This window comes from Oryx dammah, unplaced genomic scaffold (genome assembly GCF_014754425.2).
Source record: "Oryx dammah isolate SB20612 unplaced genomic scaffold, SCBI_Odam_1.1 HiC_scaffold_2, whole genome shotgun sequence".
NCBI classification, from domain to species: Eukaryota; Metazoa; Chordata; class Mammalia; order Artiodactyla; family Bovidae; genus Oryx; species Oryx dammah.
The window spans coordinates 27185366-27207553 of record NW_024070186.1 but is presented as its reverse complement, the minus strand read 5'-3'; the positions used below and the strand labels follow the sequence as shown (position 1 = coordinate 27207553).

Genomic DNA, 22188 nt, shown 5'->3' with positions numbered 1-22188 from the left:
CACAACGACCGAAGGACTGCACACCCGAGACTTGACAGAGGGCAACGAGGCGCTCGGTCCTGCTCGCTGTGACAGGTCTCCAAGGCCTGTAAGGCAAACCGGAGCGGGCTGGCTGGGGCGCAGGACCCAGTGATGCTGAGCGAGTCCTCAGATATCTGGGGCCAACTCCCAGGAGACTCACTGTCCATGCACGCAGGGCAGCCGCGTTCAGCGCTTCAGCTGGTCACCGAAGCCCACTCCTTGGCGCAACCACGGGCGATGGCCAATGTTGTTGCAAGTGAGGCCAGCGACTGCCGCACCGCAATAAATACATCCCTGCCCCTAGGCTCCGCCCCCTTCCAGGCTCCGCCCCGAGAACTCGCTGGACCTAATCTGCCTGATTGACAGCCCTGACTATGACTGGTAATTCACCTTAGAGAACTACCGCTAGAGAACTACCCTAGGATTACCGGATCCCCAAATGATTCTGCTACTCTAAGGCTAGGCGTCCAGGGTCACGTGCTTTGGTTTCAAAAAGCGGACCTCGGAAGCAGAAAAACTTAACCAGAAATCCTACTCCCTATAGAGTCCCAAGGAACTCTAGGTCCCTACTCACACTGACTACCCGCCCCAGGCGCGTCCTGGCCCCCTTTTTTTCGGCCCCAGCCTGGGGTTGAGTCTGGGATGGCATCCTGAATCTCCCTGGGCCGAACTAATCAGGGGCGGTCAGATCCTCCAAGTGAAAGTGAAAGTGAAGTCGCTCAGTCGTGTCTGACTCTTAGCGACCCCATGGACTGCGGCCCACCAGGCTCCTCAGTCCATGGGATTTTCCAGGCAAGAATACTGGAGTGGGGTGCCATTTCCTTCTCCACAGATCCTTCAAGCGGGGTGCAAAGGGAAGGGGCTCTTGGAACAGAGGATGTTATCAGCATCTGCTGCAGAATCAACTTTTACTTCTATCCCTGGAGCAGGTCGGTGCTCATGAAGAGAGTTCCAGCAACTGAACCAAAGGTTCACACCCTCTGCTAGGACAGAAACTACACTCAAGAGGTGGAGCTTTTAGAGCCCAAAGAACAGATGATGGAAATATCAAGCACAAGGAAGAACCCATCTGCCCAGGATCCAGGAACCCGCATAACCGCACCTGATCAGTCAGCAGGCTCAAAGGCAAAGCCTTTGATCCACGTGTCACGGGAAAGGTTTGCCTATGGCACCCATCCTCCTGCCCAAGCATAGGTGTGGCTCAACTTTCTCTCCAGTGTTCGCAGTGGGAAAACACCCCACATTGTCTTTGGAATGCAGAATACTGTCACAGGGTTGCATACAAGAGGAAAAGACCTCCCTGCCCACTCCCTCTCCTTTCCGCACATGCTGGCTCACTTTTATCTTTTCACACCATAGCATTTCCTGTGTATTCTCGTTCATAGAGTAGCACTGAATTCCTTTCCACAGAATTTTATTTATCAGGCCTCTCTCCAAGGACATTGAACCTAGTGGTCTGTGATGGGTGGGCATAGGCATCTTCTGGCCAATCAGGATAAAGATTCAGATTCCTGGCCGGCTACCCAGGAATACAGAACAGAATTCCTGCAGTAAAGGACCCTGGAATTCAATGTAAGCCCCTCACCAAAGATGTCATTGGATGCCAGTGTTGAAAGTCAAAACACTTCTTTCCTTTCAGTATTGGAGTGTTTCAGGTACCAGGGTGGTGGGTCTTCAAGGTCAGAACCCTGCTGGATGGTAACAAAGGCAACAGGGATACTCCAAAATCCATGGCCAGCCTTCAGCATTTGCCATGCACTACTGCTGCTGCTGCTAAGTCACTTCAGTCGTGTCCGACTCTGTGCAACTCCATAGACAGCAGCCCACCAGGCTCCCCCATCCCTGGGATTCTTCCAGCAAGAACACTGGAGTGGGTTGCCATTTCCTTCTCCAATGCATGAAAGTGAAAAGTGAAAGTGAAGTCGCTCAGTCGTGTCCAATGCTTAGCGACCCCATGGACTGCAGCCCACCAGGCTCCTCCATCCATGGGATTTTCCAGGCAAGAGTACTGGAGTGGGGTGCCATTGCCTTCTCCATTGCCATGAACTACTGGTCATAATTGGGTCTCATGGCTGAAACTCCACTATTCCTGGCCAAGGGTCAACAAATTTCCCTGAGGTGATGTTTCAGGTGTAGGTGCTGGCAAGGTGCATGGGTGCTGGGTTCACGGAGGCTGCTGGGATCCCAAGTTCCCATGGGGTGAACCTGAACATAAGAGGCACCAAACTATAATTCCAGGAGATGGAAGCAGACCTATGCTTGTATTCTTTAGAAAGAGGTTACTGAGAGCTAGATGTGGGAGTTTTAAGCAAGGGAAAGTAAGTCCCATGGGGCTGGAAGCTGGGGACCAGAGTCTGGTTGCGGTTCCAAGGAGCAGGGAGGGAACATCTACCTTAAAGCTGAAGCATATTGCAAGCAACCTTTGAAAGTCCCATGCCTCTCACCTCTCCTTCCTTCAGAAATAGGGTTTCCATTCAGGAGACTGGAGGGTGCAAAAGACACAAAGATGCTAAAGCTCCCCAGGACACACACAAGGGTTCAGAGCCTGTGATCTGGTGAGGAACAGGGCCCTCAACTCGGTTGCTCCTGTCCCTGCTTGGTGCCATCTCAGGTGGGCTCTTCTCTCAACCTTAGCACTTTCACATCTGGGCTCATCATTGTCCTGGACCTGGGGGATCCTCACAGTGACTTCCCCTCCAGGGGAAGGTGGCTCTGTCCTGAGACAAAGGCAGGCAGCAGAGGAGAGGAAACAACTACCTTGTGGAATAAAGGCCCCTGAGAACAAACATACAGCTAAAATCACACTCAAAGGGAACACCTCAAACCCTTTATTCCCACCTCCCAAAACCACACAAGGATACCCCTCTCACCCCTTCTATTACACAGAGTATCACAAGCTTTAACCCCAGCAATTGGCCAAAAATAAGAAAGAAAAGGCACCCCCCATGGATGGGAAGTACTAAAACTGCCAACATTAGTACATGGTATGATTCCTGAGAGAAAAAAACTCACAAGTCTCCACCCCAAAATGACAAATGCTAACTAATGAATCCACAAAATTAAAGACAGAAAGTTGCTGCTTTTCTGTACATTAGGAAGGAATTGTCTGAAATGGAAAAAAATAGAGAAGAATCCCATCTCTGACCTCCTCTAGAAAAATTCAACACCTTGGATACAACTAACCAAGGAGTTGAAAGACTGTATTCTAAAAACTTGAAAACACTGACCAAGGCAATGGAAGATGACACAGAGATATTGAAAGACATCCCTAGCTCTGGGATTGTAAGGATTGCTATTGTTGAAATAACCATACTATCTGAAGGAATCAAGAGATTGAAGGAAATGCCTAGAAAACACCCAGGACGTTTTTCTGAGAACTAGTACAAATATTCCAAATGTCATAGGGAGCTACACAGGACCCAACCTGACAAAGCAAGTCAGGAAAGAATAAACAATGAAAAAGAAGGCTGAAGCTACAACACTCCCAGACTTCAGACCAAATTGCAAAGCTACAGAAATTGAAACAGCATGGTACTGGCACAGAAACACATATGGAGGTCAACAGAACAGAATACAGATCCAAGACATGAGCCCAGAGTATATACAGGCAGCAACAGCCAATGAATTTGCCATCTAAAAGGCATGAATACACAACAGGCAAGAGACAGTCTCTTCAGCACTTGTTGCAGGCACAACTGGACACTTACATGGACAACAATGAGACTAGAACACTACCATACACCTTCAACAAATACAAACTCAAAATGAGTTACAGGCCTATGAGAGAGATCTGAATCCGTTAAAATCGTCAATGAGGTATTGGCTCTTAGACATAAACCAGGGCAATATCTTTTTAAATGGATCTGTCCCCTAAGACAAAAGTCATCTAAGTAAACCTAAACATGTGGGACCTAGGTGAACTTAAAAGCTTTCACACAACACAGGAAACCAGGGACAAACCCAAGACATCCTATGGAATGGGACACAAGATCTGCAAGTGGTATGATGGATCCAAACCTCTAAACAGATACTATTATCCATGGAATAAAAATAAACAAACAGCCCAATCCAAACATAGATAGAAGATCTAAATACACTTTTTGGTCCAAAGAAGAGAGGCTGATGCCTAAAAGGCCTGTTAAAAGATGCTCCAAATCAATAATAATTGGACGAATTCAATTTCAAAACAATATCACATATCACCTCACAACTGTCACAATGGCTAGAATCTGAAAGTCTTCAAAAAAGAAATATTCTCTAGGATGTGAGCAATAGAGAATCCCCAGACACTGTTCCTAGAAATGATAATTGAGACAGTTCAGTTCAGTTCAGTCGCTCAGTCGTGTCCAACTCTTTGCGACCCCATGAATCGCAGCACGCCAGGCCTCCCTGTCCATCACCAACTCCTGGAGTTCACTCAGACTCATGTCCATCGAGTCAGTGATGCCGTCCAGCCATCTTATCCTCTGTCGTCCCCTTCTCCTCCTGCCCCCAATGAGTCAGCTCTTCACATGAGGTGGCCAAAGTACTGGAGCTTCAGCTTCAGCATCATTCCTTCCAAAGAAATCCCAGGGTTGATCTCCTTCAGAATGGACTGGTTGGATCTCCTTGCAGAGTCCCTTGGACTCTCAAGAGTCTTCTCCAACACCACAGTTCAAAAGCATCAATTCTTCGGCGCTCAGCCTTCTTCACAGTCCAACTCTCACAACCATACATGACCACAGGAAAAACCATAGCTTTGACTAGATGGACCTTTGTTGGCAAAGTAATGTCTTTGCTTTTCAATATGCTGGTCATAACTTTTCTTCCAAGGAGTAAGCATCTTTTAATTTCATGGCTGCAATCACCATCTGCAGTGATTTTGGAGCCCCCCAAAATAAAGTCTGACTCTGTTTCCACTGTTTCCCCATCTATTTCCCATGAAGTGATGGGACCAGATGCCATGATCTTCATTTTCTGAATGTTGAGCTTTAAACCAACTTTTTTACTCTCCACTTTCACTTTCATCAAGAGGCTTTTTAGTTCCTCTTCACTTTCTGCCATAAGGGTGGTGTCATCTGCATATCTGCATATGAAGTTATTGATATTTCTCCCGGCAATCTTGATTCCAGCTTGTGCTTCTCCCAGCCCAGCATTTCTCATTATGTACTCTGCATAGAAGTTAAATAAGCAGGGTGACAATATACAGCCTTGACGGAGTCCCTTTACTATTTGGAACCAGTCTGTTGTTCCATGTCCAGTTCTAACTGTGGCTTCCTGACCTGCATATAGGTTTCTCAAGAGGCAGATCAGGTGCTCTGGTATTCCCATCTCTTTCAGAATTTTCCACAGTTTATTGTGATCCACACAGTCAAAGGCTTTGGCATAGTCAATAAAGCAGAAATAGATGTTTTTCTGGAACTCTCTTCCTTTTTTGATGATCCAGCGGATGTTGGCCATTTGATCTCTGGTTCCTCTGCCTTTTCTAAAACCAGCTTGAACATCTGGAAGTTCACGATTCACATATTGCTGAATTGGGACAGCCACTATGTAAAGCAGCATGATTGTTCCTCCAAGAACTACAGGAGAGACACTGTGTCACCCATACATTCCATTCGTGAGTATACATCCAGAAAACAACAAAAACTCTCCTTAGAAGTGAGCCATGAACCCGGATGTTGATAGTACCGGTACAGACAATAGGCAAACATGGAAGCAACCCTAGTGCTCATCCACAGAAAATAGATACAAAAGAGGAGGAACACACACATACACACCAAATGGAATATTACACTGCCAGGAATAAGAGTGAATTTCTGCCATCTGCAGGAACCTGGATGAACCTAGCACCGCTAACATGCTTAGTGAAATAAGGCTGACTGAGAATGACAAATACTGTATGATATCACCAACATGGAATGTGTAAAACAGAATATGGATGAATGCAGGTGCAACAATGAAACAGACTGAAAGATAAACAAACTAGTCCATAGCAACGAGGACAGGAAAGGGGGCAGGGACACAAATAGGTATGTAATGAAGATCTGCCCTAGGTATTGTTCCAAACAGGGAATGACTGCCCTGACTTTGTAATAAGTTGTAAGGCCCCAGGATTGGGAAAGATGATGAATCACTTATAGTCTATCTTAATCTAATCTAAAAAGGTGAATCACCTCCACTTTAATAAATAACCCAATCAAACCATCAATACATTAACCCATCCATCAAACCCTAGACCCTACCCTTCTGGAATGCTCTTCCTCATCCATCTTCAATTCCTAAGACCTACCATGGGCATTCAAGGTTTCCAATTCCTGAAGCCCCAAATTCCTCTCTTTGGCTCTTCTGCTAGGTTTCTCCATAGACTCCTAAAGACCCTCAAATTCCCAGTAGCTGCTGTGTGTCCCCACAAACCATGAAATGCCAACATTTGGAATAATTTGACTAAATCTCTGTCCTCAAGCACAAAGACACAAAATAAGACTCTGAATGTTTCAAGATCACAAAGACTACAAACTATCATTTCAGTACTAGAACACTTACAAATGACGTAGAGAAAGGTCCTGCTTCATGGTAATCCTAGAGCATTCCCACTGACACCAGGCATGAGACCCAGAAGCCCCTACCTAACCCACAGTTCTGCCCTTGGCAAGGAATAGCCAGTCAAAAGAAGGAGGAAAGATAAGAGGCAAGTAAACAATACAAAGATACAACACTCATGATTTGGAGATACTTTTGTCTTTATCAGTCAGGCAGGAGAATCTACCCATAAGTCATGGCCAACATGAGGCTGTTTTGCAGGATACTATTTCAACCTAGGGCTTTTCTAGTAGCTCAGCTGATAAAGAATCTGCCTGCAATGCAGGAGACCCCTGTTCAATCCCTGGGTCAGGTAGATCCCCTGGAGATAGGATAGGCTACCCACTCCAGCATTCTTGCTTAGAGAATCCCCATGGACAGAGGAGCATGGTGGGCTACAGTCCATGGAGTTGCAAAGAGTCAGACATGACTGAAGGATTAAGTAACGGTCAACCTAAGAACCAACTGTTTCTAAGTGCCAGTCACAATGGAGAGAACACGTGAAGTCTTCTTTTTTACTTTTTATTGGAGGCTAATTACTTTACAACAGTCTGGTTTTTTTTCCCCTGCCAAACATCAACAAGAATCAGCCACAGGTAAACACATGTTCTCTCTCTCGGACCTGCCTCCCACCTCTCACCCGATCCCACCCTCTAGATTATAACAGAGCGCTGGATTTGTGCTCCCTGTGTCATACTGAAAATTCCCCATCGGGGTCTTACAATGATGAAAAACACAGAATCTGGAGAATTACAGACTTTACATGAGGACAGATTTCTATTTTAAATATATATCAGAATGAAACAATGGGAAACAACTGGCTTCAGAGAGACGGGGTCACAAATTTTATGAAAAACCCACAAACCCAGTAATAGAGTTCAACCATTTGCCAACCTCAGCATTCACAAAGAGGAGGGCATATGATCATTCTTCACAATTCTGTGTTTGGTATCCACCAAATACTTTGTCCACACTCTTCAGTGGATATTGGCTACATCCAACACACACACACGGAAGTATAGCAGTCATCCAGAGAAGCTCACACTGGGCTGTGGTTGTCATAAACTAGCATGGACACTAGGGACAAAATCTTGTAAACAAGAGATTAAATGTCACTCTATTGACGGTAATATGAGGGGAAGGGGCAGAGGTAAAGTGCCCGGGAAAGACAGCTTTTCAGAGAAAAGTTCTGGGACTTGGGTTGAAGGGACATTAGGAGTGAGAGTTGGGTAGAGCTACTTCAGGGTGACCTCCGTAGAGAAAAACCTAAGCAGCTGTCTGACTGTCTGAAAGCAGGCTGTATTTCAGGAGGTTTTTCTTTGCCCAGATGAGCTTCCTTACCCGCGTTCCAGTCAGCTAAATGCTGATTTTGCAACTGATGCAAAACCCTGCAATGTAGCATGCATCCAAAAGTCATCTGGCCCTTGCGATGCTTGCTGGTGAGCTATGTACAGACAGCTATAATCAGAAGACTCAAATCTGGTCCCCAAACCTGTAGGGGGTGTAGTTTGAGAGGTCAGTTCATTTCAGGGTCAGGCTTCTCCGTGCCTTGGGCGGAGAATCTTGAGGGCACTGGAGGTGCTCCACGGGGCCCAGAGTACGAAAGGGAGGTAGAGGTTGGAGTGCAGAGTCGTGGAAGACCTCCTGCAGGCGCAAGTCCAGGTGGTCATCATGGTGAGAAGAGCCTCTCTCTGGACTAAGGTTGGTCGGCCAAGGCCAGGACTCTAGGAACGAGCCCTGTGGGTCTGGGTCACAGGGAACAGAGATGAGGCCTCTTGCAGCATCCATCCCAGACCACAAGAAGTCATCATGCAGGTCCATGTCATCTTCACTGCTACCTTCCTGGCTGGGAGTTCACTTTAGAGAACTACCTTTAGAGAATTACCTTACATTTACTGGGTTCTCAAATTATCCTGCCACTCTAAGACTAGGCATCCAGGTTCACATGCCCTGGTTTCCCAAAGTGGACCTCGGAGGCAGAAAAACTTTACCAGAAACTTTACCAGAAAACCCATTCCCCACTGAGTCCCAAGGACCTGGAGATCACTATTGACACTGACACCCAGGAGCAACCAGGCCTCTTTTATTTCGACCCCAGTCTGGGGTGAGTCCGTGATGGCAACCTGAAGTCTCCCTGGGTGGAAACAGTCAATGATGGTCAGATCCTCTGAGCAGGTGCAAAGGAAAAGGGCTCTTGGCACAGAGGATCTTATCATTAGCCACTGCAGCGTCAACTTTTACTTCTATCCCTGGAGCAGGTCAATGCTCATGGAGATAGTGCCATCAACTGAACAAAAAGTTCACTTTCTCCACTTGAACCGAAACTATACCCAAGAGCAGAGCTGTCAGAGTCCAGTGGACTGATGATGGAAATGTCATGCACGAGGATGAACCCAGCAGCCCAGGAACACAGAACACATAGAGCTGAGTCAGACCAGCCAGGATCCCCTCCAGGTCATGCAGGCTGCAGCACCTTTGACCTAAGTGTCACTGGAAGGGCACATCGATGCCCCCAATCTTGTGGCCAAGGGAAGGTGTGGCTCAGCTTTCTCTCCAGTGTTCATGGGGGAAACTCCCCATATTGACTTTGAAATCAGGAATACTTGTGCGTGGTTGCTGATGACAATGAAACCACTGTTTCCACCCCATCCTTTCAGCCCACACTAGCTCGCTTTGTCCCTTTTCACAGCATTGAGTCATATATACTCTTATTCTTAGGGCAGCATCGAATTCCTTTCCACAGAATTCCATTTCCATGAGGCCTCTCTCCATGGCTATTGAACCTAGTGGTCTGTGATTGGCCGACAGTGGCATCCTATAACCAATTGTGGTAAAGCTTCAGATTCTTAGCCCACATCCCAGAAAAATGCCTCAGAATTCCTTCAGCGAAGAACCTGGGAATTCAATGTAAGCACCTATCAACGATTTCATTGAATAGGAGTGGAAGATCATGCCACTTGTTTTCACTCATATTTGGAGGCATTCAGGTACAAGGGCAATGGGTGATCATGGTCGGAACCCACATGGTTGGTGACAAGGAAACAGGGAAACTCAAATTTCCATGGCCAGCATTCATGGGTTTGGTCAAAACAAGTAGTTTTGCCACAAGGGCTTCCCTTGTGGCTGAGCTGCTAAAGAATCTGCCTGCAATGTGGGAGAACTGGGTTTGATCCCTGGTTTGGAAAATTCCCCTGGAGAAGGGAACGGCTACCCACTCCGGGATTCTGGCCTGGAGAATTCCACGGGGTCACAAAGAGTTGGACACGACTGAGTGACTTTCACTTTCACTGTTCAAAACTGGTTTGCATGGATGGAACTTCTGTGCTCCTGGTCAAGGGCAAACAAGTTCCCTTGAGGTGGTAATTTAGGTGTGGTGGTGGTAGTTCGGTCGCTAAGTCATGTCTGACCCTTGCGACCCCATGGACTGTAGCCTGCCAGGCTCCTCTGCCCATGGGATTCTCCAGGCAAGAATACTAGAGTGGGTCGCCATTTCCTTCTCCAGGGCATCTTCCCAACACAGGAATCGAACCCAGGTCTCCTGTTTTGCAGGCAGATTCTTTACTGACTGAGCTATGAGGAAAGCCTGAGGTGCTACTAAAGTATACAGGAGCTGGGGCACTGAGGCCAAGCTGGGAGCCTGAGTTTCCACGGGGTGAACATGGACACTAAAGGCAGCAACACCTCTGTAATTCCAGGTGATGGAAGCAGACACCATGTTTGTGTTCTTGAGAAAGAGGGTACTGAGAGATGGGGGAGTGGAGCTTAAAGCCAGAGAAAGTAGGGACCATGGGGCCAGGGGTGGGGTCTGGGGTAGGGGAGGCTAATGGTGGTTCCAAAAAATGGGAAGGAGCACCTGCTTTAACACAAAGCATACTGCAAGCCATCTTGAATGTCTCACCTCTCTCACCTCTGGCTCAGGGAGTAACAGAGATTCCATTCAGGAGACTGACGGTGCATGTGCCAGGTTGCGAAAGATACAAGGACAAACCTAAAACTTTCCAAAACACAGGCAGACATTCGGAGCTCCTGGCCTGGCCAGAATGGGGCCCTCCACCTGGTGGCTCCTGTCCCTGCTTGTGCCATCTCAGTTGGGCTATTCTCACAAACTCAGCACTTTCATATATGGGCTCATCATCACTGCCCTGGACTCAGGGAATCCTCACTGCCAGTATCCCTCCCAAGGGAATGTGGTCCTCTCTTGAGACAAAGACAGACAGGAGAAGAAGAGGGGAAACAAATACCTCTGTGGAAAAAAGGTCATTGAGGACAAACACACAGCTAACATCAGACTCAAAGGAGAACACCTCAAAGGAGATCTTCCTTGCAGGGTGCAAAAGGAAAGGGCTCTTGGTACAGAGGATCTTGGCAGCAGCTGCTGCAGGATCAACTTCTACATCAATCCCTGGAGCAGGTCAGCACTCATGGAGAGAGTTCCATCAACTGAACCAAAGGTTCACTTTCTCCGCTTGTACCAAAACTACACCCAAGAGGGGTCACAATTTGGAGTAACTGTTATTGAATCATGTTCATTTGCCTTACAAGCAGGAAGTCAAACTCTGAGACACGGGAGATTTGCAGCAGAGAAAGGGTTTATTTTCAAGTCATTCAAGCAAGGAGACAGGAGAATAAACCTCAAATCCACCTTGCCAAAGGCCAGGGGTTTGTAACATAAATGGGATAAAGAATTAGGGTGACCTGAGGCGTAGAGAGGATGGGAAAAGGTGACTAGATATAAGAAAAAGATGAGATATTGTCATTCTGGGCAGGTGCAACTAAGCTACATGCTGTTTCATAGGATGCATGTTCAGAAAATGATGGCATTAGTATTTTCTGAGGGTGGAGTTTTTGGCCCTCTGACTTCAAAAGGTCACTGATCAAACACTCTCCCAAGCCAGGAGGAGAATTGGTAGTCCCAACCAGTCTTAATCAGCTGGAGTTCAAACAGAACAATAGCTGACTCCAATTTCCAGAAAAAAACATGGGGAAACATCTTAAAACTCTTACATCAGATGTACTGATAAACAGGGGTCTTGAGGAGATCTTGTAACTTATTCTTTGGGCTACATGACGCTTGGAGGATATGCAAGTTCTGTAAAAACAATTAAGTTGAGCTTGACCAGTGAAGGCAGATTACAGTTTACTATTAAGTTATAGTCTTATTCAGTGGTCCCCAGTCTTTTTACCACTGGGAACAGTTTTTTAATTAATTTATTTATTTTAATTGGAGGCTAATTACTTTACAATATTGTGGTGGGTTTTGCCATACATTGACATGACTCAGCCACGGGCATACATATGACCCCCATCCCAAACCCCTTTCCCACCTCCCTCCTCATCCTGTGCCTCTGGGTCATCTCAGTACACTGGCTTTGAGTGCCCTGTTTCATGCATCGAACTTGGACTGGTCATCTATTTCACATATGGTTAATATATATGTTTCAATGCTATTCTCTCAAGTCATCCCACCCTCACCTTCTTCCATAGAGTCCAAAAGTCTGTTCTTTACATCTGTGTCTCTTGTGCTGTTTTGCACATAATGTCATCATTACCATCTTTCTAAATTCCATATATATACGTTAATATACTGTATTGTTTTTTTTTCTTTCTGACTTACTTCACTCTGTATAATAGGCTCCAGTTTCATTCACCTCATTAGAACTGACTCAGATACATTCTTTTTAATAGCTGGGTAATATTCCATTGTGTATATGTACCACAACTTTCTTATCCATTTGTCTGCTCATGGACATCTAGGTTGCTTCCATGTCCTAGCTTTTGTAAACAGTGCTGCAAGAAACCAGTTTTGTGAAAGACAATTTATCCATGAGACGATGTTGGTGGATGGTTTGGGGATGATTCAAGTGCATTACATTTATTGTGCACTTTATTTGTATTATTATCATATCAGATCATCAGGCATTGGATCTCAGAGGTTGGGGACCTATGGAATGGATCTAACTGATGACTGCAAAATAGGTTTCATAATGACAATGTCAAGAGTTTGAGTCAATGAAGTAGGAATAAGGACAAAAGTACTGAAGGGGAAGAGAACTAAGAAGCCAAGGCTGGGGGAGAGGGGTTGGTAAGGGGCAAGATCCATGAGAATATTAAACTCACCACAAATTACAACAGATGTGGAATGAGTGAGAATTACAGTGAATCAAGTGTTAAAATATTTGAAGACTCTGATACACACACTTATTACACTCACATTTGATAAGTGACTGGTATGTAGTATGACTGAACCTCAATTTTTTAAACAATATTTTGCTTATTTATAGATTATGATAATACTATGAAGGCCATAGAGAGAAGGATGATATAAAGAGTAAGTCAAGAATGCCATTTCAAATAAAATGGCCAGAAATGCCCTTTTCAAGAAAGTGCTGTCTGAATTGGTCTTTGAATAAGAAAGAATCAGTGCTGCATAAAGCTAGAGGAAGAGTTGAATCCTAACTTTTTACATGTTAAAAAAAAAATAGAAGATAGGAATACTTCAAAGAATTAGATATAATATTGGCTAATAATCATGTGGGAAAATGATCCACCTTCATTTGCAATCATAAATGCAAAATGAAAACACAGTGAGATAACATTTTACTGTACTAGGTTGGAAAACAGGTAAGAGTCTATTAATAAGAAATCTTCGCAAGGATGCAGTGAAATGGAAACATACTCTGCTCACAGGAATGCAAACTGTGAAAAATATTTTGGGGAAAAAAAGAAGGAAGGCATTACCTATTAGCTTGAAAAGGCACACATAGAATCAATTAGTACTGCAGTCCTAGGTGTATGTGATCAACATATGAGTTAAGAGTTCATGATTTAAAACCAGATAAGTGTGCATTGGACGTCTACATCTAACATAAACTTGGTACATACTAACTTTTAAAACTTACTTGACTACTCTGAACTTCAGGTGTTGTGGAGACCAAAAAAAAAAAAATCGCTTTTTTTCAAAGACGGCAGGAAGAAACTTTTGCACTTCATAGATATATGTCGTGCTCTGCGAAGTCTCTCAGTCTCCTCGGACTTTTTGCGACCCCAATGAATTGCAGCCCGCCAGGTTCCTCTGTCTGTGGGGATTATCCTGGCAAGAATACTGGAGTGGGTTGCCATGACCTCCTCCAGGGGATCTTCCCAAACCAGGGATCGAACCCAGGTCTCCCTCATTATGAGCAGATTCTTTACCGACCGCACCACCAGAGAAGCCCGTTCGTTTATGGCTTAGATTGCGGTGATAGTTTCACCAGTGTATACTTATATACAAACTCAAGTTGTATATATTTAAAATGTATAGCTTTGTGTATGTCAATCATACCTCAACAAAGTAGTGGGCTCACATTTGAGAAAACGATTGTTTTTCAAAACTCAGTAAAATGAGTGATACATAATACTCAATAAAACAACTTAATTATCCCAAGAGAGTTTTATTTTTTAACAGCCTTTTACCTTTAGGAAGAAACTGCCACAAATATTTTATTTAATATTAAGACAGAACTTTACCTAAACAGATATGAGTATTTTCTATTTACTCTTCAGAAACCAAGCTTTAAAAGATTTTCATGGAGCATTTAGATAGGTCTGTTTTATGCTGCCAAGGAGGTGGTATATTTGAGTGGTTGTCTTTCTGTGTGTGTTAGTCACTCAGTCATGTCCGACTCTTTGCGACTCCATGAACTGTAACCCTCCAGTCTCCGCTGTCCATGGGATTTTCTAGGCAAGAATACTGGAGGGGATAGCCATGCCCTCCTCCAAAGGATCTTCTCGCCCAGGGATCGAACCAGGATCTCCTGCGTTGCAAGCAGATACTTCACTATCTGAGTTACCACGGAAGCCGACCATGGTTTCTTTTCTCTACCATGCCTGAAATCAAAGGAAAACATTAACTTAAAGGTAACTAATATTTACAGTTCTATTATTGGTGTATCTTTTTCTTTCCGCCTAAAAATGAGGCACACAAGTATTCTGCCCCCTGGAGGACTATAAAAGTAGTTCCCTACTGTGACCTATCAACTACACCCCTGACTATTGGGCAGCACAGATACCGAGAGTTCTGTGGGGCGGGGCCTCCGTGGGGGCGGGGCCGCCGAGGGGCGGGGCTTAGCGTGACATTTTACGACGAGGATTCCACTGACGTCACTTGCAAGATCTTTGGCCGTCTGGTGCCCTGACTAATCGGTGTGAGGTGCTGAAGACTAGAAGGCAAGAGGCTCAGCCCAGCGCCTGACGCCGATACCCTTGAAGCCTGGACTGCAAGACCACAGGGAGGCAGTCCCGGAGCTCTGAGGACTCGCCCACCATCGCGCCGTCCTGCGCCCCGGCTGGCCCGCACCGCGTCACAGCGTGCAGGACTGAGCTCCTCGTTGCCCTCTGCCAGGCCGCAGAAGTGCCGTCCTTCAGTCGAACTGATGGGCAGCAGGCCTCGAAGCCCCGGTGCCTACTCCTCTGACCGATGGGGAAACCAGGCCGGAGAACCCGGCCCTGCCAAGCGCCGCCGAACGGAGGAGCGCGCGCGCCCCGAGTCCGAGTCCGAGACGGCGCCCGGCGTCGACAACCTGACAGGATCTACGGCTGCGGGCGCGCTGACACGCCTGCTGGTTCTGCCCGCTGGCTGTGCCCTGCATCTGCCCCTGGACGACGCAGATCTGGTGCTGGAGCCCGAGCCCACGTCCGTGCTGCAGGTGGCTCTTGGAGATTTCATCCTCACACTGGTCCCCGAGGCCCTCTTGGGCTCGAGGGTGGAAGGCCCGTCGGGACAGGTCCTTGAACGGGCCGCTGTCCTGAGCCCTCCCAGGGAGTACACGGCTCTGGAACCGGAATTCTGCGTAGCTGTGCCAGAGGTCGCCTGCGAAGAAGAGACCAACGGGGACGACGCCGACTCGGGCTCTGACTTCCCGTCACCAGGGATGGATCCGGCAGGCGGCCTCATCGCTGGGCTCCGCAGCCCAGACGCCAGGGTGTGGCGCTCCGACGCACAGGGCCTCTTCCCAGAGTTCTGGCCTCGGGCGCCTAACCCTAGTCCAGAGAGATGCTCTCCTCACCACGACAACCACCTAGACGTGCACTTTCTGGAGCCCTTCCCTGACTCACCACTCCAACCTCTACCGCCCTTTCCAAGTCCGAGCCCTCACGAGCGCCCCCCGCGCCCTCACGGTCCTGCGCCCAAGGCTCGGAGATGTCTGTTTCCAGAATGAACTACGCTCTGGTCCACAAGCACACAATTGTAGCTACCATCCTGGCGGCCCAATGGACTTCCCAGTGTCCTTCACATTGAAAGTCCTACAACCTGGAAATTAAGCATCTCATGTGCCTTGTACCAGCAATTTCTTTTTCCCTTCAGACTGGCTATAGTGGCAGGAGAAGACGTCAAGAAGAGAAAGCAGATTCTAGACCTCATCTTTGAAATGGAAAATCTGTCCAGAGATGCCAGACAATGTGTTTTCAGACGTCTGGACTTTTTTACGCATCTTCGTCAGGCCTCTCCATTCCCCTTCCCTTTGCATCAGTTATTTTCTCTCAAATTCTCTCTCGCGCACCCTACGGTTACTACCCTATTGCTCCCCTAAACAGGAAATTGCTGGGGATTTCTCGTGTTGTTAATTTCCTTCCTTATATGTTTTCTCATGAATTTATAAAGATATTTTGCCAGAGCTTTTCTCTTTCTTGGTGTTTGGAGCTGCTCTCTTGGAAAACTGCAAAATAGTATGATGGCTGCCAAACATAGCATGATGTTTGTTCTTAGCTTCCTCTTAACCTGAGGAAGTTCGCTTCCGTTTAGAATTCTACCTCGAATTTTTTCTTATATCAAACTTCTTTTAAAACGTTAATTTATTACCACATTTGCTTCACATTTTTATAAGAGATATAAAATCTAATGGTATTTATATGTATATTAATACTGTTTATATACACCAACATGCTTTGCCATTTCTTCTCTACTATTTTATTCTTACATTCCACTCTCAAAGTCTAGCCTCAGTTTTCTTGCTGAAGAATATCCTTTAAAAATTGTTCTTTCCACTATATCATATTATAGTAAACTATCTTGGTTTTTTTAAATCTCAACATGTTTTTATGTAGCATACTCTCCTAAGTCTCTTATTACTGAAAATGTTTTATTATATATTCATTCCTATTTTTAATGTGACATTAAAGTACTTTAAAGATAAAAATTTTGCTATTTTTATTGAAGTACAGTTCATTTACATTGTTGTGTTTCTGGTGTACAGCAAAGTGATTCAGATATATATATTATTTTTCATATTCTTTTCCATTATGGTTTGGGGCTTTCCTGATAGTTCAGTTGGTAAAAAATCAGCCTGCAATGCAGGAGACCCCGGTTTGATTCCTGGGTCAGGAAGATCTGCTGGAGAAGGGATAGGCTGCCCACTCCAATATTCTTGGGCTTCCCTAGTGGATCAGCTGGTAAAGAATCTGCCCAGAAACCAGGAGACCTGAGTTCAATCCCTGGGTTGGAAAGATCCCCTGGAGAAGGGGAAGGCTACCCACTCCAGTATTCTGGCCTGGAGAATTCCATGGGGTTGCAAAGAATTGGACAGGACTGAGTGACTTTCACTTTTCCATTATGGTTTATTACAAGATATTGAATATAGTTTCACTTTTCCACTATGGTTTATTACAGAATATTGAACACAGTTCCCCATGCTATACAGTAGGACTTTATTGTTTATCTACTTTATATATGTAGTAGTTTGTATCTGCTAGTCCCAAGTTCCTAATTTATCCCTCCCCCACCCACTGTCCCCTTTGGTAAGCATAAGATTGTTTTCTATGTCTCTGATTCTGTTTCTGTTTTGTAAATCCATTCATTTGTATCATAGTTTAGATTCTACATATAAGTGATATGATATTTGTCTTTCTCTGACTTATTTCACTTCCTATGATACTCTCAAGGTCCATCCATATTGCTGCAAATGGCATTACTTCATTCTTTTTATGGTTGAGTAGTATTCCATTGTATACATATACCATATCTCTTTTATCCATTCATCTGTGGATGGACATTTAGACTGTTGCCATGTTTTGGCTATTTTAAATAGTGTTACCATGAACACTGGGGTGCATGTGTCTTTTCAAATCAGAGTTTTCTCTGGATATTTGCCCAGGAGTGAGATTGCTGGACCATATGGCAACTGTTTTTAGTTTTTTTAAGAAACCTCCTGGGCTTCCCTTGGGGTTCAGAGGTAAAGAATCTGCCTGCCAATACGGGAGACATGGGTTCAATCCCTGGTCTGGGAAGACCCCACATGCAGCAGAGCAACTAAGCCCTTGTACCATAATTACTGAGAGTGTGCTCTAGAGCCCAGGAACCACAACTACTGAGCCATGAGCCACAACTACTGAAGACCCTGCACCTACAGCCTGTACTGCACAACTAGAGAAGCCACCCAAATGAGAAGCCCACTCACCCCAACTAGAGAAAATTCTGAGCAGCAACAAAGACCCAGCACTGCCAATAAATAAATAAATAAAATTTTTAAAAAGGACCCTCCATACTGTTATTCATAATAGCTGTACTAGTTTACATTCCTTTCAACACTGTACGAGGATTCTCTTTTCCCCACACCCTCTTCAGCATTTATTATACATAGACTTTTTAATAATGGTCATTTTCACTGGTATGAGGTGATACACCATTGTAGTTTTGATTTGCATTTATCTAATAAGTAGTGATGTTGAGCATCTTTTCATGTGCTTTTTGGCCTTCTGTATAACTCCAGTACTCTTGCCTGGAAAATCCCATGGACGGAGGAGCCTGGTAGGCTGCAGTCCATGGGGTCGCTAAGAGTCAGACACGACTGAGCAACTTCACTTTCACTTCTTACTTTCATGCATTGGAGAAGGAAATGGCAACCCACTCCAGTGTTCTTGCCTGGAGAACCCCAGGGGCGGGGGAGCCTGGTGGGCTGCCGTCTATGGGGTCGCACAGAGTCAGACACGACTGAAGCAACTTAGCAGCAGTAGCAGCATGTGTTCTTTGGAGAAATGTCTTTTTAGGTCTTCTGCCCATTTTTTGATTGGATTGTTTGGGTTTTTTTATTGAGTTGTATAATATGTTTCTATATTTTGGAAATTAGGCCCTTGTCAGTGACATAAGTTGCAAATATTTTCTCTCACTCTGTAGGTTTTCTTTTCATTTTCTTTATGGTTTCTTTTGCTATGCAAAAGCTTATAAGTTTAATTAGGTCCCAGTTGTCTATTTTTGCTTTCATTTCTATTGCCTTGAGAGACTGACCTATGAAAACACTGCTATGATTTATGTCAGAGAATATTTTGTCTATGTTTTTTTCTAGGAGTTTTATGGTGTCATATCTTAAAGTTAAATCTGTAAGCCATTTTGAGTTTCTGTATGGTGTGAGGGACTGTTCCAACACTGATTTACATACAGGTATTCTGCTTTCCCTAAGTCACTTGCTGCAGAAACTGTCTTTTCTCTATTATATATGCTTGCCTCCTTTGTCAAAGAGTAACTGACCATAGGTATCTAGGTTTATTTCTAGGCTCTCTATTCTGTTCCATTGATCCATATGTCTATTTGCCAATACCATGCTATTATGATTACTGTAGTTCTGTGTTACTGTCTGAAGTCTGGGGTGGTTATGCCTCCAACTTTGTTCTTTTTCCCTCAGGATTGCTTTGGCAATTCTGGGTTTTTTATGGTTCCAAATAAATTTTAGGATTATGTGTTCTAGTTCTGTAAAAAATGTCATGGGTCATTTGATAGGGTTCCCATTAAATCTGTACATTGCTTGGTAGGATGGCTGGTTTCACAATATTAATTCTTCCAGTCCAAGAACACAGGCTATCTTTCCATTTCTTTGAATCATCTTCAATTTTCTTTATCAACATTTTATAGTTCTCAGCATGTAAGTCTTTTACCTCCTTGGCCAGGCTTATTGCTAAGTATTTTTTTTTTACATTTTAGCCCATTTTAAAATGTCTTTTTCTCCTTTGGCATCCTGTAGTTTGACTGTAACATATCTAGAGGTAGATGCTATTTTTATTTGGCTTGATGGGTTTAGTTAACCATCAATATGAGAAATTATCTTGCCTGAACTTCCACAAAATGTTAGGCTCTGTCTCTTGTAATAAACCACATATACCCATATCTGGCTGAGCGCCGAAGAATTGATGTTTTTGAACTGTGGTGTTGGAGAAGACTCTTGAGAGTCCCTTGGACTGCAAGGAGATCCAACCAGTCCATTCTAAAGGAGATCAGTCCTGGGTGTTCTTTGGAAGGAATGATGCTAAAGCTGAAACTCTAGTACTTTGGCCACCTCATGTGAAGAGTTGGCTCATTGGAAAAGACTGTGATGCTGGGAGGGATTGAGGGCAGGAGGAGAAGGGGGCGACCGAGGATGAGATGGCTGGATGGCATCACCGACTCGATGGATGTGAGTTTGAGTGAACTCCAGGAGTTGGTGATGGACAGGGAGGCCTAGAGTGCTGCAATTCATGGGGTCGCAGAAAGTCAGACATGCCTGAGAGACTGAACTGAACTGAACCCATATCTGGAAATCCAATCAGACAAATAATGGCACTGCTCAATCTCCCATGACTCTTAACATCTTAAGATCATGTGCTGTATGCCTTATCAATTCCAACTTTCTATTTTTAAATCCAATTAATCCTTTCATAAAGTTTTCAGTATTCTGTTTATACTTCCACAAGAACATTTATTTCAAAAATTTTGTCAAGATTTTAATTCTTTTATTCTTTTTCAAAACTTTCCCATTTAGTATTATAAACTCCTATTTTTGTTTCATGGATATTATGCTACCCTTTATGTTTTGAAATTTTAAAAACATTAATCAGTGGCTCCCTTAATTCAATTTCCTCACAGGTAAAATCTCCTATTATTTTTTGTTTCACTACTTTGGATTGCCCCTATGTACTTGGTAATTTGACTGGTGGGTGCATTTTGAGTAAGAATTCATTTTCTACATCCCAGTTATATATTTTTTATAGTTTCCACTTTCTAGTCGACCACAACTCATAGTCAAGGCTTTTGGAATTCTGGAAAGTCACAGGTTTAATCCCCAAGCAATTATGTGTCACAAATCACAACTGGCATTCAAAGTTTCAGTTATCTTTCCTGATCAACCACAGGTACAACCTTGAAATACTCGTCACTGCCTCTTCCACCTCTCATGACTGGCAATGCCCCTAATTTTCAGCCCCTTCGAAGGAACAGAAATCCCAGTTCCCATTATATGTTTTAGTTTTGGTGCCACAAATACATCAAAATATCAGCTGTCCATTCAGAGATTGGATTTTCTATTCTATTTCTGGTCCCTGAAAGCTTGTGTCTTTCTTTTTAGAGTAGACATCTCCATTTAATATGCTTTGATATTTCCTATCATTGTTCTCTGCCTCCAGTAGACGAAATATTCGGTACTACCATCTTGTCCACAGTTCAACAATCCATCCTTCTTATGCACTATAAGATAGCAGCTTATCAGACTCAAGTCCCAGCCTAATTATCTGATTATTGTAAAGAGGGAAGATGGCACTCTTTGCAAAACTATATCTTCTATTGCAAGAGCCTCATAATCTACATTGGAAATAACTGAGGGCATCAATTTTTAGTAACATGTGAACCAAAGAGTCCAAAATATCCTCAAGAACACTCTTGAAACTGATGGATAAAACTTATTTTTAATATTTTTATTCTTTATGATTTTTTAAAATATGACCTTTATTTAAAATTTTAGTTGCACTGGGTCTTTGTTAGGGCATGTGGGCTATTTGTTGTGGTGCACAGGCTTTCTCTAGTTGCAGCACATGGGGGCCTTCTCTTGTTGCACAGGCTTAGTTGCCCTGCAGCATGTGGGATCTTAGTTCCCCAACCAGAGATCAAATCTGCATCTCCTGTTTTGGAGTGTGGATTCTTAACCACTGGGCCAATAGGAAAGTCCAAGAAAAAAAATGTTTTAATATTTTTAAAGGCATAATACAGCTAGTAATAATGTAAGATGGCTTGAAACTCAACATTCAAAAAACTAAGATCATGGCATCTGGTCCCATTACTTCATGGGAAATAGACAGGGAAACAATGGAAACAGTGACAGACTTTATTTTCTTGGGTTTCAAAATCACTGCAGATAGTGGTTGCAGTCATGAAATTAAAAGATGCTTGCTCCTTGGAAGAGAAGCTATGACCAACCTTCACAGCATATTAAAAAGCAGAGATATTACTTTACCAACAAAGGTCCATCTAATCAAAGCTACAGTTTTTCCAGTAGTCATGTATGGATGTGAGAGCTGGACTATAAAGAAGGCTGAGTGCAGAAGAACTGATGCTTTTGAACTGTGGTGTTGGAGAAGACTCTTGAGAGTCCCTTGGACAGCAAGGAGATCAAGCCAGTCAATCTTAAAGGTAATCAGTCCTGAATACTCATTGGAAGGACTGATGCTGAAGCTGAAACTCCAATACTTTGGCTACTTGATGAGGAACTAACTCATTTGAAAAGGCCCTGATGCGGGGAAGGATTAAAGGCAGGAGGAGAAGGGTATCACAGAGGACAAGATGGTTGGATAGCATCACCAACTGGATGGACATGAGTTTGAGCAAAGTCCAGGAGA

At 44.3% G+C, this 22188-nt stretch overlaps 1 protein-coding gene across 1 annotated transcript; it reads left to right on the top strand.

Annotated features, from left to right (window-relative positions):
* Positions 1-14990: 14990 nt before the first annotated feature.
* Positions 14991-15776, top strand: LOC120881394 (proline-rich protein 23B-like). Its single transcript, XM_040265097.1, has one exon. It carries the CDS (start codon positions 14991-14993, stop codon positions 15774-15776), a length of 786 nt encoding a protein of 261 aa, XP_040121031.1.
* The last annotated feature ends 6412 nt before the right edge of the window (positions 15777-22188 follow it).

Coding starts and splice junctions, on each gene's coding strand:
- LOC120881394 (XM_040265097.1), top strand. CDS start 14,991: ATGGGCAGCAGGCCTCGAAGCCCCGGTGCCTACTCCTCTGACCGATGG.